Source organism: Chiloscyllium punctatum, chromosome 3, assembly GCF_047496795.1.
Source record: "Chiloscyllium punctatum isolate Juve2018m chromosome 3, sChiPun1.3, whole genome shotgun sequence".
Taxonomy (NCBI): domain Eukaryota; kingdom Metazoa; phylum Chordata; class Chondrichthyes; order Orectolobiformes; family Hemiscylliidae; genus Chiloscyllium; species Chiloscyllium punctatum.
The window spans coordinates 12,807,405-12,823,295 of NC_092741.1; the positions used below are offsets into that span (position 1 = coordinate 12,807,405).

The 15,891-nt window shown below is 46.9% G+C and overlaps 1 protein-coding gene across 1 annotated transcript in view; it reads left to right on the plus strand.

Moving 5' to 3' along the window:
- The window catches only part of abcc10 (ATP-binding cassette, sub-family C (CFTR/MRP), member 10), a 306,950-nt gene extending 292,297 nt beyond the window's left edge, over positions 1 to 14,653 (plus strand). The window contains exons 19-20 of the mRNA XM_072548805.1: positions 14,122 to 14,267; positions 14,367 to 14,653. Coding sequence (XP_072404906.1) covers positions 14,122 to 14,267; positions 14,367 to 14,653 — 433 coding nt within the window. The remainder of the gene's footprint in view (positions 1 to 14,121; positions 14,268 to 14,366) is intronic.
- Positions 14,654 to 15,891: the final 1,238 nt, after the last annotated feature.

Genomic DNA, 15,891 nt, shown 5'->3' on the forward strand with positions numbered 1-15,891 from the left:
GCTGGCCTGCCTGCCTGCCTGACATTCGACTGCATTCGCTGCTCACAATGTGCTCACCTCTGCGTTAGGGAAATGAAGTATAGAATGGTGACTGCTTTGCAGAACACCTACATTCCAATCTTCTTCGAGGAAAGGTGACTGCACCCGAAACATTAAACTTGATTTCTCTCCACACATGATGTGAGACCTGTTGAACTTTTCCAGCAATTTCGATCCGACATAGGTACTGTGCCTAATTGAATTCATGGTGAATATTTCGAGTCCAGTGATCCTTCTTCAGAACACTGTTTTCCCTTCACAGCTGTTGCCAGACCTGCTGGATTTCTCCAGCAATTTCTTTTTGTTCGTTTCAGATCTCCAGAATCTACAGACAATCGTTTTATTTTTGATTAAGTTTATTGTCTAGTCTTTTCAAGTTATGATCTGTACTTGTAATTTCCTGTCCTATTGCACAATTGCTGTTTTTCTCATTGTTTCTGACATGACACTGTGAACTCACTTTCTTTTGTACTATTTTTCTTTTGTACTATCCTCTCTTTCGGGCCACTCAGCCCATCCATGGCCCTCTGTCCTTCACCATTATCCTAAACATTTTACCAAAATGTGAACCTGGCCAATACCTTCTCCTGGGTGAACCAACCCCCAGTGATCACTGTTCATTCACCCACTCATTTGGGAAGGTTGGTCAGCCACACACCCACTGTGGACATTGCTGCTTGGATTTAATAGCTTTGCCTTGTGTTCAATGATCACTCACATTGTCCCTTTCCAGCCCTTGATCAAAGGTACCTCGTTCTTCCAACCTCCTTGCTGAAAACCACCAAGATTTAAAGTCCAAGGAGCCTCACTCAATAATGTAGATTTTGCTCATCACCCTATTCAGAAATGTTTTGCCATGCCTCTGCAGCAGGTGGGACTTGAAGCCAGGCCTCTTGGTTCAGAGGTACATAGAACATAGAACAATACAGCACAGAACAGGCCCTTCGGCCCACGATATTGTACCGAACATTTGTCCTAGCTTAAGCACCTATCCATGTACCTATCCAATTGCCGCTTAAAAGTCATCAATGATTCTGACTCTGCCACTCCCACAGGCAGTGCATTCCATGCCTCCACCATTCTCTGGATAAAGAACCTACCCCTGACATCTCCCCTATACCTTCCACCATTCACCTTAAATTTATGTCCCCTTGTAACACTCTGTTGTACCCGGGGAAAAAGTTTCTGACTGTCTACTCTATCTATTCCCCTGATCATCTTATAAACCTCTATCAAGTCACCCCTCATCCTTCACCATTCCAATGAGAAAAGGCATAGCACTCTCAACCTATCCTTGTACGACCTATTCTCCATTCCAGGCAACATCTTGGTAAATCTCCTCTGCACCCTCTCCAAAGCTTCCACATCTTTCCTAAAGTGAGGCAACCAGAACTGCACACAGTACTCCAAATATGGCCTGACCAAGGTCCTGTACAGCTGCAACATCACCTCACGACTCTTGAATCCAATCCCTCTGCTAATGAACGCTAATACACCATAGGCCTTCTTACAAGCTCTATCCACCTGAGTGGCAACTTTCAAAGATCTATGAACATAGACCCCAAGATCCCTCTACTCCTCCACCTTACTAAGAACCCTACCATTAACCCTGTATTCTGCATTCTTATTTGTCCTTCTAAAATGGACAACCTCACACTTGACAGGGTTGAACTCCATCTGCCACTCCTCAGCCCAGCTCTCCATCATATTTAAGTCTCTTTGCAGCCGACAACAGCCCTCCTCACTATCCACAACTCCACCAATCTTCGTATCATCTGCTAATTTACTGACCCACCCTTTGACTCCCTCTTCCAAGTCATTAATAAAAATTACAAACAGCAGAGGACCCAGAACTGATCCCTGCGGAACTCCACTTGTAACTGGGCTCCAGGCTGAATATTTACCATCTGCCACCACTCTCTGACTTCGACCGGTTAGCCAGTTTTCTATCCAATTGGCCAAATTTCCCTCTATCCCATGCCTCCTGACTTTCCGCATAAGCCTACCATGGGGAACCTTATCAAATGCCTTACTAAAATCCATGTACACTACATCCACTGCTCTACCCTCATCCACATGCTTGGTTACCTCCTCAAAGAATGCAATAAGACTTGTAAGGCAAGACCTACCCCTCACAAATCCGTGCTGGCTGTCCCTAATCAAGCCGTGTCTTTCCAGATACTCGTAAATCCTATCCCTCAGTACCCTTTCCATTACTTTGTCTACCACAGAAGTAAGACTAACTGGCCTGTAATTCCCGGGGTTATCCCTATTCCCTTTTTTGAACAGGGGCACAACATTCGCCACTCTCCAGTCCCCTGGTACTACCCCTGTTGACAGTGAAGATGAAAAGATCATTGCCAACGCTACTGCAATTTCCTCTCTTGCTTCCCACATAATCCGAGGGTATATCCCGTCAGGCCCGGGGGACTTGTCTATCCTCAAGTTGTTCAAAATGCCCAACACATCTTCCTTCCTAACAAGTATCTCTTCTAGCTTACCAGTCCGTTTCACACTCTCCTCTTCAACAATACGGTCCCTCTCATTTGTAAATACTGAAGAAAAGGTCTCATTCAAGACCTCCTATCTCTTCTGACTCAATACACAGTCTCCCACTACTGTCCTTGATCGGACCTACCCTCGTTCTCGTCATTCTCATGTTTCTCACATATGCATAAAAGGCCTTGGGGTTATCCTTGATCCTACCCAACAAAGATTTTTCACGTCCTCTCTTAGCTCTCCTAATCCCTTTCTTCAGCTCCCTCCTGGCTATCCTGTATCCCTCCAACACTCTGTCTGAACCTTGTTTCCTCAACCTTATGTAAGCCTCCTTCTTCCTCCTTACAAGACATTCAACCTCCCTTGTCAACCAAGGCTCCCTCACACGGCCATCTCTTTCCTGCCTGACAGGTACATACATATCAAGGACATGTCGTATCTGCTTCTTGAAAAAGTTCCACATTTCAACGACATCCTTCCCTGACAGCCTATGCTCCCAATTTATGCTCCTCAGATCCTGTCTTGCAGCATCGTATTTACCGTTCCCCCAATTGTAAAACCTACCCTGTTGCACGCACCTATCTCTCTCCATAACCAAGGTGAAAGTCACAGAATTGTGGTCACCATCACCACAATGCTCACCCACTAACAAGCCCATCACTTGTCCCGGTTCGTTACTGAGTACCAAATCCAATATGGCCTCCCCTCTGGTCGGACAATCTACATACTGAGTTAGAAAAGCTTCCTGGACACACTGCACAAACACCACCCTGTCCAATCTATTTGATCTAAAGAGCTTCCAATCAATATTTGGGAAGTTGAAATCGCCCATGACTACTACCCTGTGGCTTCTGCACCTTTCCAAAGTCTGTTTCCTAATCTGTTTCTCCACATCTCTGCTGCTATTGGGGGGCCGATAGTAAACACCCAACAAGGTGACTGCACCTTTCCTATTTCTGACTTCAGCCCATACTACCTCCAAAGGCAGATCCCCCTCGAACTTCCTTTCTGCAGCCATTATACCATTTCTAATTAGCAACGCCACATCCCCTCCTTTTTTACCACCCTCCCTAATCTTCCTGAAACATCTGTAACCAGGAACCTCCAACAAGCATTCCTGTCCCTCTTCTATCCACGTTTCCATGATGGCCATAACATCATAGTCCCAGATACGGATCCACGCCTTAAGTTCACCCACCTTATTTCTGATACTCCTTGCGTTGAAGTATACACACTTGAACCCATCTCTGTGTCCGCAAGTATTCCCTGTCAGTGCTACCTTCTCCACAACCTCCCTACATTCTTGGACATCCTGACAAACAGCTAACCTACTTGCTGGACTACAAGTCTGGATCCCATCCCCCTCCAAATTAGTTTAAACCCCCCCGAAGAGTGCTAGCAAACCTACCTCCCAGGATATTGGTGCCCTTCTGGTTCAGGTGCAACCTGTCCTGCTTGTACAGGTCCCACCTTCCCCAGAATGCAGTCCAATTGTCCAAATACCTGAAGACTTCCCTCCTACACCATCCTTGCAGCCATGTGTTCACTGCACTCTCTCCCTATTCCTTGCCTCACTGTCACGTGGCACCGGCAACAACCCAGAGATGACGACTCTGTCCGGCCTAGCTTTTACTGACTGTCTCTCTCTAACACCCAACCATATTACTGACTGTATCTCTCTCACACACAACCATATTACTGACTGTATCTCTCTCACACACAACCATATTACTGACTGTCTCCCTCACACACAAAACCATATTACTGACTGTCTTGCTCTCCCTCACACACGCAACCATATTACTGACTGTCTCTCTCACACAGACACAACCATATTACTGACTGTCTTTCACACACACACCCAACCATATGACTGACTGTGTCTCTCTCACACACACAGCCATATTCCTGATGAAGGGCTTTTGCCCAAAATGTCGATTACGCTGCTCGTTGGATGCTGCCTGAACTGCTGTGCTCTTCCAGCACCACTAATCCAGTATTTGCTTTCCAGCATCTGCAGTCATTGTTTTTACCTCTTATTACTGACTGTCTCTCACACACAACCATATTACTGACTGTCTCTCTCACCAACACACAACCACATTACTGACTGTCTCTCTCACACATAGCCATATTACTGACTGTCTCTCTCACACACAAACCATATTACTGACTGTCTCTCTCTCACCCTCAACCATATTACTGACTGTCTCTATCACACACAACGATATTACTGACTGTCTCTCACACACACACAACCATATTACTGACTCTCTCTCTCTCTCACCCACAACCATATTACTGACTGTCTCTCTCTCACAGAACCGTATTACTGACAGTCTCTCTCACACACACAACCATATTAGTGACTGACTCTCTCACACACACAACCATATTACTCACTGTCTCTCTCTCTCTCACACACACCATATTACTGTGTTTCTCACACACACACACTACCATATTACTGACTGTCTCTCACACACACACAACCATATTACTGACTCTCTCTCTCTCACCCACATCCATATTACTGACTGTCTCTCTCTCACAGAACCGTATTACTGACAGTCTCTCTCACACACACAACCATATTAGTGACTGACTCTCTCACACACACAACCATATTACTCACTGTCTCTCTCTCTCTCACACACACCATATTACTGTGTTTCTCACACACACACACTACCATATTATTGACTGTGTCTCTCACACACACAACCATGTTACTGACTGTCTCTCTCTCACACACAACCATATTGCTGTCTCTCTCTCTCTCTCTCTCTCTCTCTCTCTCTCTCTCTCTCTCTCACACAACCATATTACTGTCTCTCTCTCACACACACACAACCATATTACTGAGTGTCTCTCTCTATCTCTCACACACAACCATATTACTGTCTCTCTCTCACACACATACAACCATATTACTGACTGTCTCTCTCACACACACAACCATATTACTGACTGTCTCTCACACACAACTATATTACTGACAGTCTCTCTCACACACACAACCATATTAGTGACTAACTCTCTCACACACACAACCATATTACTGACTGTCTCTCTCTCTCTCTCACACACACAACCATATTACTGACTGTCTCTCTCACACACAAACCATATTACTGACTGTCTCTCTCTCACCTTCAACCATATTACTGACTGTCTCTCTCTCTCTCACACACACGCAACCATATTACTGACGGTTTCTCTCTCACACACACAACCATATTACTGACTGTCTCTCTCACACACAAACCATATTACTGACTGTCTCTCTCTCACCCTCAACCATATTACTGACTGTCTCTATCACACACAACGATATTACTGACTGTCTCTCACACACACACAACCATATTACTGACTCTCTCTCTCTCTCACCCACAACCATATTACTGACTGTCTCTCTCTCACAGAACCGTATTACTGACAGTCTCTCTCACACACACAACCATATTAGTGACTGACTCTCTCACACACACAACCATATTACTCACTGTCTCTCTCTCTCTCACACACACCATATTACTGTGTTTCTCACACACACACACTACCATATTATTGACTGTGTCTCTCACACACACAACCATGTTACTGACTGTCTCTCTCTCACACACAACCATATTACTGACTCTCTCTCTCTCTCACACAACCATATTACTGTCTCTCTCTCACACACACACAACCATATTACTGAGTGTCTCTCTCTATCTCTCACACACAACCATATTACTGTCTCTCTCTCACACACATACAACCATATTACTGACTGTCTCTCTCACACACACAACCATAATACTGACTGTCTCTCACACACAACTGTATTACTGACAGGCTCTCTCACACACACAACCATATTAGTGACTGTCTCTCTCTCTCTCTCACACACACAACCATATTACTGTCTCTCTCACACACAACTATATTCCTGACTGTCTCTAACACACACACAACCATATTACCGACTGTCTCTCTCATACACAGACACAACCATATTACTGACTCTATCTCTCTCTCACACACACAACATATTAGTGACTGTGTCTCTCACACACATAACCATATTACTGACTGTCTCTCTCTCACACGCAACCATATTACTGACTGTCTCTCTCTCTCACACACACAACCATATTACTGTCTCTCTCTCTCACACACACACAACCATATCACTGACTGTTTTTCTCTCTCTCTCACACAACCACATTACTGACTGTCTCTCACACATAACTATATTACTGACCGTCTCTCTCTCTCACACACAACCATATTACTGACTGTCTCTCTCTCACACTCAACCATATTACAGTCTCTCTCTCTCTCTCACACACACAACCATATTACTGACTCTCTCTCTCTCTCACACAACTACATTACTGACTGTCTCTCACACACAACTATATTAGTGACTGTCTCTCTCACACGCACAAACCATATTCCTGACTGTTTCTCTCTCACACACACACAATTACATTACTGACTGTCTCTCTCACACACACAACCATATTACTGATTGTCTCTCTCTCTCACACACACAACCATATTACTGACTGTCTCTCTCTCTCACACACACAACCATATTACTGACTGTCTCTCTCTCTCTCACACACAACCATATTACTGACTCTCTCTCTCTCTCACACACAACCATATTACTGTCTCTCTCTCACACACAACCATATTACTGATTGTCTCTCTCTCTCACACACACAACCATATTACTGACTGTCTCTCTCTCTCACACACACAACCATATTACTGACTGTCTCTCTCTCTCTCACACACAACCATATTACTGACTCTCTCTCTCTCTCACACACAACCATATTACTGTCTCTCTCTCACACACAACCATGTTACTGACTGTCTCTCTCTCACACACAACCATATTGCTGACTCTCTCTCTCTCTCTCTCTCTCTCTCTCTCTCTCTCTCTCTCTCACACAACCATATTACTGTCTCTCTCTCACACACACACAACCATATTACTGAGTGTCTCTCTCTATCTCTCACACACAACCATATTACTGTCTCTCTCTCACACACATACAACCATATTACTGACTGTCTCTCTCACACACACAACCATATTACTGACTGTCTCTCACACACAACTATATTACTGACAGTCTCTCTCACACACACAACCATATTAGTGACTAACTCTCTCACACACACAACCATATTACTGACTGTCTCTCTCTCTCTCTCACACACACAACCATATTACTGACTGTCTCTCTCACACACAAACCATATTACTGACTGTCTCTCTCTCACCTTCAACCATATTACTGACTGTCTCTCTCTCTCTCACACACACGCAACCATATTACTGACGGTTTCTCTCTCACACACACAACCATATTACTGACTGTCTCTCTCACACACAAACCATATTACTGACTGTCTCTCTCTCACCCTCAACCATATTACTGACTGTCTCTATCACACACAACGATATTACTGACTGTCTCTCACACACACACAACCATATTACTGACTCTCTCTCTCTCTCACCCACAACCATATTACTGACTGTCTCTCTCTCACAGAACCGTATTACTGACAGTCTCTCTCACACACACAACCATATTAGTGACTGACTCTCTCACACACACAACCATATTACTCACTGTCTCTCTCTCTCTCACACACACCATATTACTGTGTTTCTCACACACACACACTACCATATTATTGACTGTGTCTCTCACACACACAACCATGTTACTGACTGTCTCTCTCTCACACACAACCATATTACTGACTCTCTCTCTCTCTCACACAACCATATTACTGTCTCTCTCTCACACACACACAACCATATTACTGAGTGTCTCTCTCTATCTCTCACACACAACCATATTACTGTCTCTCTCTCACACACATACAACCATATTACTGACTGTCTCTCTCACACACACAACCATAATACTGACTGTCTCTCACACACAACTGTATTACTGACAGGCTCTCTCACACACACAACCATATTAGTGACTGTCTCTCTCTCTCTCTCACACACACAACCATATTACTGTCTCTCTCACACACAACTATATTCCTGACTGTCTCTAACACACACACAACCATATTACCGACTGTCTCTCTCATACACAGACACAACCATATTACTGACTCTATCTCTCTCTCACACACACAACATATTAGTGACTGTGTCTCTCACACACATAACCATATTACTGACTGTCTCTCTCTCACACGCAACCATATTACTGACTGTCTCTCTCTCTCACACACACAACCATATTACTGTCTCTCTCTCTCACACACACACAACCATATCACTGACTGTTTTTCTCTCTCTCTCACACAACCACATTACTGACTGTCTCTCACACATAACTATATTACTGACCGTCTCTCTCTCTCACACACAACCATATTACTGACTGTCTCTCTCTCACACTCAACCATATTACAGTCTCTCTCTCTCTCTCACACACACAACCATATTACTGACTCTCTCTCTCTCTCACACAACTACATTACTGACTGTCTCTCACACACAACTATATTAGTGACTGTCTCTCTCACACGCACAAACCATATTCCTGACTGTTTCTCTCTCACACACACACAATTACATTACTGACTGTCTCTCTCACACACACAACCATATTACTGATTGTCTCTCTCTCTCACACACACAACCATATTACTGACTGTCTCTCTCTCTCACACACACAACCATATTACTGACTGTCTCTCTCTCTCTCACACACAACCATATTACTGACTCTCTCTCTCTCTCACACACAACCATATTACTGTCTCTCTCTCACACACAACCATATTACTGTCTCTCTCTCACACACACACAACCATATTACTGTCTCTCTCTCACACACACACAACCATATTACTGACTGTCTCTCTCACACACACAACCATATTACTGACTGTCTCTCTCACACACAACTATATTACTGACTGTCTCTCTCACACACACAACCATATTACTGACTGTCTCTCTCTCTCTCTCTCTCTCACACACACACACAACCATATTACTGACTGTCTCTCTCTCACACAAACAAAACTGTATTACTGACGGCCTCTCTCTCACACATAGAACTGTATTACTGACTGTCTCTCTCTTACACACAACCATATTACTGACTATCTCTCTCTCACACACACACAACTATATTACTGACCGTCTCTCTCTCTCACATAGAACTGTATTACTGACTGTCTCTCTCTTACACACAACCATATTACTGACTGTCTCTCTCTCTCTCTCACACACACAACTATATTACTGACCGTCTCTCTCACACACAACCATATTACTGACTGTCTGTCTCTCACACTCAACCATATTACTGACTGTCTCTCTCACACACAACCATATTACTGACTGTCTCTCTCTCACACACACAACTATATTACTGACTGTCTCTCTCTTACACACAACTATATTACTGACTGTCTCTCTCTTACAGATCCATATTACTGACAGTCTCTCTCACACACACAACCATATTACTGACAGTCTCTCTCTCTCACACACAACCATATTACCTACTGTCTCTCTCTCACACACAACCATATTACTGACTGTCTCTCACACACAACTATATTACTGACTGTCTCTCTCTCACAGAACCGTATTACTGTCAGTCTCTCTCACACACACAACCATATTACTGACTGTCTCTCTCTCTCTCACACACAACTATATAACTGACTGTCTCTCTCTCTCTCACACACAATATTACTGACTGTCTCTCTCTCTTACACACAACCATATTCCTGACTGTGTCTCTCTTACAGAAGCATATTACTGACAGTCTCTCTCATGCATACAACCATATTACTGACTGTCTCTCACACACACACACAACCATATTACTGACTGTCTCTCACACACAACTATATTATTGACTGTCTCTCTCTCTCACACACAACCATATTACTGTCAGTATCTCTCACACACACAACCATATTACTGTCTCTCTCTCTCACACACACAACCATATTACTGACTGTCTCTTTCTCACACACGCAGCCATATTACTGACTGTCTCTCACACACAACTATATTACTGACTGTCTCTCTCTCTCACACAACCATATTCCTGACTGTCTCTCACACACAGGACCATATCACTGACAATCTCTCTCACACACACACAACAATATTACTATCTGTCTCTCACACATAACCATATTACTGACTGTCTCTCTCTCTCACACACAACGACATTACTGACTCTCTCTCATACACACAACCATATTACTGACTGTTTCTCACACATATCCATATTACTGTCTCTCATAACATGTTACTGACTCTCCCTCATGCAACCTTATCACTATCTCTTTCAAATGCACAACCATACTATCGACTGTCTGTTTGTCTGTCATACAACCATATTACTGTGGTTTGTGGGAAATGTGTATGTGTCATGGGTGTGTGTGCGTGAGATGTGTGAGTAGGTGAGGGTGTGTGTGTGTGAGATGTGTGAGTGGGTGGGGGTGTGTGTGTGTGTGATGTGAGAGTGGGTGGGGGTGTGTGTGCGTGAGATGTGAGAGTGGGTGGGGGGGTGTGTGCGTGAGATGTGTGAGTGGGTGGGGGTGTATGTGCGTGAGATGTGTGAGTGGGTGGTGGTGTGTGTGCGTGAGATGTGTGAGTGGGTGGGGGTGTGTGTGCGTGAGATGTGTGAGTGGGTGGTGGTGTGTGTGCGTGAGATGTGTGAGTGGGTGGTGGTGTGTGTGCGTGAGATGTGTGAGTGGGTGGGGGTGTGTGTGCGTGAGATGTGAGAGTGGGTGGGGGTGTGTGTGTGTGTGATGTGTGAGTGGGTGGGGGGGTGTGTGTGTGAGATGTGTGAGTGGGTGGGTGTGTGTGTGTGAGTTGTATGAGTGGGTGGGGGTGTGTGTGCGTGAGATGTGTGAGTGGGTGGGGGTGTGTGTGTGTGAGATGTGTGAGTGGGTGGGGGTGTGTGTGTGAGATGTGTGAGTGGGTGGGTTGTATGTGTGTGAGATGTGTGAGTGGGTGGGGGTGTGTGTGCGTGAGATGTGTGAGTGGGTGAGGGTGTGTGTGTGTGAGATGTGTGAGTGTGTTGGGGTATGTGTGTGAGATGTGTGAGTGGGTGGGTTGTATGTGTTTGAGATGTGTGAGTTGGTGAGGGTGTGTGTGCGTGAGATGTGTGAGTGGGTGAGGGTGTGTGTGTGTGTGAGTTGTGTGAGTGGGTGGGGGTGTGTGTGTGTGAGTTGTATGAGTGGGTGGGGCTGTTGTATGTGTGTGTTTGATGTGTGAGTGGGTGGGGCGGGTGTGTGTATGATGTGTGTGAGTGGGTAGGGCGGGTGTGTGTGTGATGTGTGTGAGTGGGTGGGGCGGGTGTGTGTGTGATGTGTGTGAGTGGATAGGGGTGTGTGTGCATGAGGTATGAGTGGGTGGGAGTGTGTGTGATGTGCGAGTGGGTGGGTCGAGTGTGTGTGCGTGAGGTGGGTGAGGGTGTGTGTGCGTAAGATGTGTGAGTGGGTGGGGCTGTTGTATGTGTGTGTTTGATGTGTGAGTGGGTGGGGCGGGTGTGTGTATGATGTGTGTGAGTGGGTAGGGCGGGTGTGTGTGTGATGGGTGTGAGTGGATAGGGGTGTTTGTGCATGAGGTATGAGTGGGTGGGAGTGTGTGTGATGTGTGAGTGGGTGGGGCGTGTGTGTGTGTGAGTGTGAGTGGGTGTGCGGGTGTATGTGGGAGTGATGTGTGAGTGGGTGAGGCGGCTGTGTGTGTGATGTGTGAGTAGGTGGGGCGTGTGTGTGTGTGATGAGTGAGTGGGTGGGGTGTGTGTGTGATGTGTGTGGGTGGGGCGGTGTGTGATGTGTGAGTGGGTGGGGTGGGTGGGTGTGTGATGTGTGAGTGGGTGGGGTGGGTGGGTGTGTGATGTGTGAGTGGGTGGGGTGGGTGGGTGTGTGATGTGTGAGTGGATGGGGTGGGTGGGTGTGTGATGTGTGAGTGGGTGGGGTGGGTGTGATGTGTGAGTGGGTGGGGTGGGGGTGTGATGTGTGAGTGGGTGGGGTGGGTGTGTGATGTGTGAGTGGGTGGGGCGTGTGTGTGTGTGATGTGTGAGTGGGTGTGCCGGTGTATGTGGGAGTGATGTGTGAGTGGGTGGGGCGGGTGTGTGTGTGTGATGTGTGAGTGGGTGAGGCGGCTGTGTGTGTGTGATGTGTGAGTAGGTGGGGCGGGTATGTGCGTGTGAGTGATGTGTGAGTGGGTGGGGCGGGTGTGTGTGTGATGTGTGAGTGGGTGGGGCGGTTGTGTGTGTGTGAGTGATGTGTGAGTGGGTGGGGCGGCTGTGTGTGTGATGTGTGAGTAGGTGGGGCGGGTATGTGCGTGTGAGTGATGTGTGAGTGGGTGGGGCGGGTGTGTGTGTGATGTGTGAGTAGGTGGGGCGGGTATGTGCGTGTGAGTGATGTGTGAGTGGGTGGGCCGGGTGTGTGTGTGATGTGTGAGTGGGTGGGCCGGGTGTGTGTGTGATGTGTGAGTGGGTGGGGCGGGTGTGTGTGTGTGAGTGATGTGTGAGTGGGTGGGGCGGCTGTGTGTGTGATGTGTGAGTAGGTGGGGCGGGTATGTGCGTGTGAGTGATGTGTGAGTGGGTGGGGCGGGTGTGTGTGTGATGTGTGAGTGGGTGGGGCGGGTGTGTGTGTGATGTGTGAGTGGGTGGGGCGGGTGTGTCTGTGATGTGTGAGTGGGTGGGGCGGGTGTGTGTGTGATGTGTGAGTGGGTGGTGCGGGTGTGTGTGTGTGATGTGTGAGTGGGTGGGGCGGGTGTGTGTGTGATGTGTGAGTGGGTGGTGCGGGTGTGTGTGTGTGATGTGTGAGTGGGTGGGGCGTGTGTGTGTGTGTGATGTGTGAGTGGGTGGGGCGTGTGTGTGTGTGTGATGTGTGAGTGGGTGGGGCGGGTGTGTGTGTGATGTGTGAGTGGGTGGGGCAGGTGTGTGTGTGTGATGTGTGAGTGGGTGGGGCGTGTGTGTGTGTGTGATGTGTGTGTGGGTGGGGCGTGTGTGTGTGTGTGTGTGATGTGTGAGTGGGTGGGGCGGGTGTATGTGTGTGATGTGTGAGTGGGTGGGGCGGGTGTATGTGTGTGATGTGTGAGTGGGCGGGGCGTGTGTGTGTGTGTGATGTGTGAGTGGGTGGGGCGGGTGTATGTGTGTGATGTGTGAGTGGGTGAGGCGGGTGTATGTGTGTGATGTGTGAGTGGGTGGGGCGGGTGTATGTGTATGTGATGTGAGTGTGGGTGGGGTGGGTATATGTGTGTGTGATGTGAGTGCGTGCGATGATTGGAAATGTGTGTGTGATGTGTGTGTGATGTGTGAGTGGGTGGGGCAGGTGAGTGTGTGTGAGTGTTTGTGTGTGGTGGGTATGTGGGTGTGGTGTGTGGATGTGGGTGTGCGTGTGTGTGAGTGTTTGTGTGTGTGTGTGTGTGTGAGTGTTTGTGTGTGGGTGTGGTGTGTGTGTGTGTGTGTGTGTGTGTGTGTGTGTGAGTCCAGCTGAGGGAGAGATGTGTTTGTATAACTCTATCTTGCTGGGTCCATTTTCCAGATCGAAACTGGCTATCATTCCTCAGGATCCATTCCTCTTCAGCGGAACAGTGCGGGAGAACCTGGATCCCCTGAGCCACCACACAGACAGGGAGCTGCAGTCTGTTTTGGAACAGTGTCACCTCCTGGATGTCATTGAAAGGATGGGTGAGGCCTGGCATGCTCCCACTCGCTGTGCGTTGTCACTTGATCACTGTTTGCTTGGCTCTGTCACTGATTGCTGCGCTGTTTGTCTCTGCACATCAGGTGGATTGGATGCTGAGCTTGGGGACAGAGGGAAGAATTTATCGATTGGACAGAGACAGCTGATCTGCCTTGCGAGGGCACTTCTCACCAAAGCCAAGGTACTTCTCCAGGCAATAGCAATCATTTCTACCTTCTGGCTTCTGCTCTCTCATGGACGTGTAAGTGCAGAATCTTGGTTCGCCCTTGAATGTATATGTCACTGCTGTCATTGCCTGATCAAGTCAGCCCAAGGACAACATTACAGCTCAGGATACTGTATGCTGGCATTTTGGGGCTACAGTAGTTAATGTTATTCCATACATCCCCTTACAGACAGGAGGATCACTCGGGAGAAGGTAGGACCACTCCAGGATAAAGGAGGGAACCAGAGGATGTGGGTGAGATCCTAAATGAATAGTTTGTATCAATATTCACCCAGAAGAAGGATATGGAGGATGGTGAGATTTGTGTGGACCATGCTAACGTACTTGGGCATTTTGAGGTCACGAAAGAAATGGTGTTGGGTTTCTTGAAGAGCGTTAAGGTGGATAATTCTGCAGGGACTGATGCTATCTACTCCGGGTTAGTGAGAGGTGAGAGAGGAGGTTGCTGATGCCTTGACCAAGATCTTCATATCCTCATGAGCCACTGAGCAGGTCCCAGAAGATTGACGAGTAGCTACTGTTGTTGGTCTGTTCAACAAGGGACATGGGGAGTATCCAGGTAACTATAGACCAGTGAGTCTCCCATCAATGGTTGGGATGCTATCAGATAGAATTCCTAGGGATAGGATTTGGAAAAGCATGGCCTAATTAGGGACAGTCAGCGTGGCTTTGTGCGGGGCAGGTTATGTCTTACAAACTTGTTTGAATTTTTCAAGGAGGTGATGAAGGTGAGCAATGAAGGTACAGCAGTGGATGTTGTCTGCACAGAGTCTAGTGAGGCTTTCGACGAGGTACCTCGCGGTAGGCTTATTCAGAAGACCAGGATGCGTGGAATCCGCAGTGACTTGGCTGTGTGGATTCACAATTGCCTTTCTCATAGAAGGCAGAGGGTAGTGGTGGAAGGGTGTTTTTCAGGCTGGAGGTCTGTGAGTCGTGGTGTTCTGCAGGGATCTGTACTGGGACCTCTGCTGTTTTGTGATGTATATAAATGACTAGAATGATGGGTGGGTTAGTAAGTTTGCAGACAATACAAAGATCTGTGGAATCGAGGATAGTGTAGAAGATTGTCAAAGGATACAGCGGGATATAAATCCGTTGCAGATTTGGGTGGAGAAATGGCGGATAGACTTTAATCTGGGTGAGTGTGAGGTGCTGCAGTTTTGAAGATCGGATGTTAAGGAAAAGTATACAGTTAATGGCAGGACCCTGAACAGCATTGATGTGCAGAGGGACCTTGGCGTTCGAGTCCATAGCTCCCTGAAAGTGGCCACACAAGTCAATAGGGTAGTAAAGAAGGTGCATGGTGTGTTTGTCTTTATTGGTCAGTGAATTGAGTACAAGACTCAGAATCAAGAGTGATGCTGGAAAAGCACGGCAGGTCA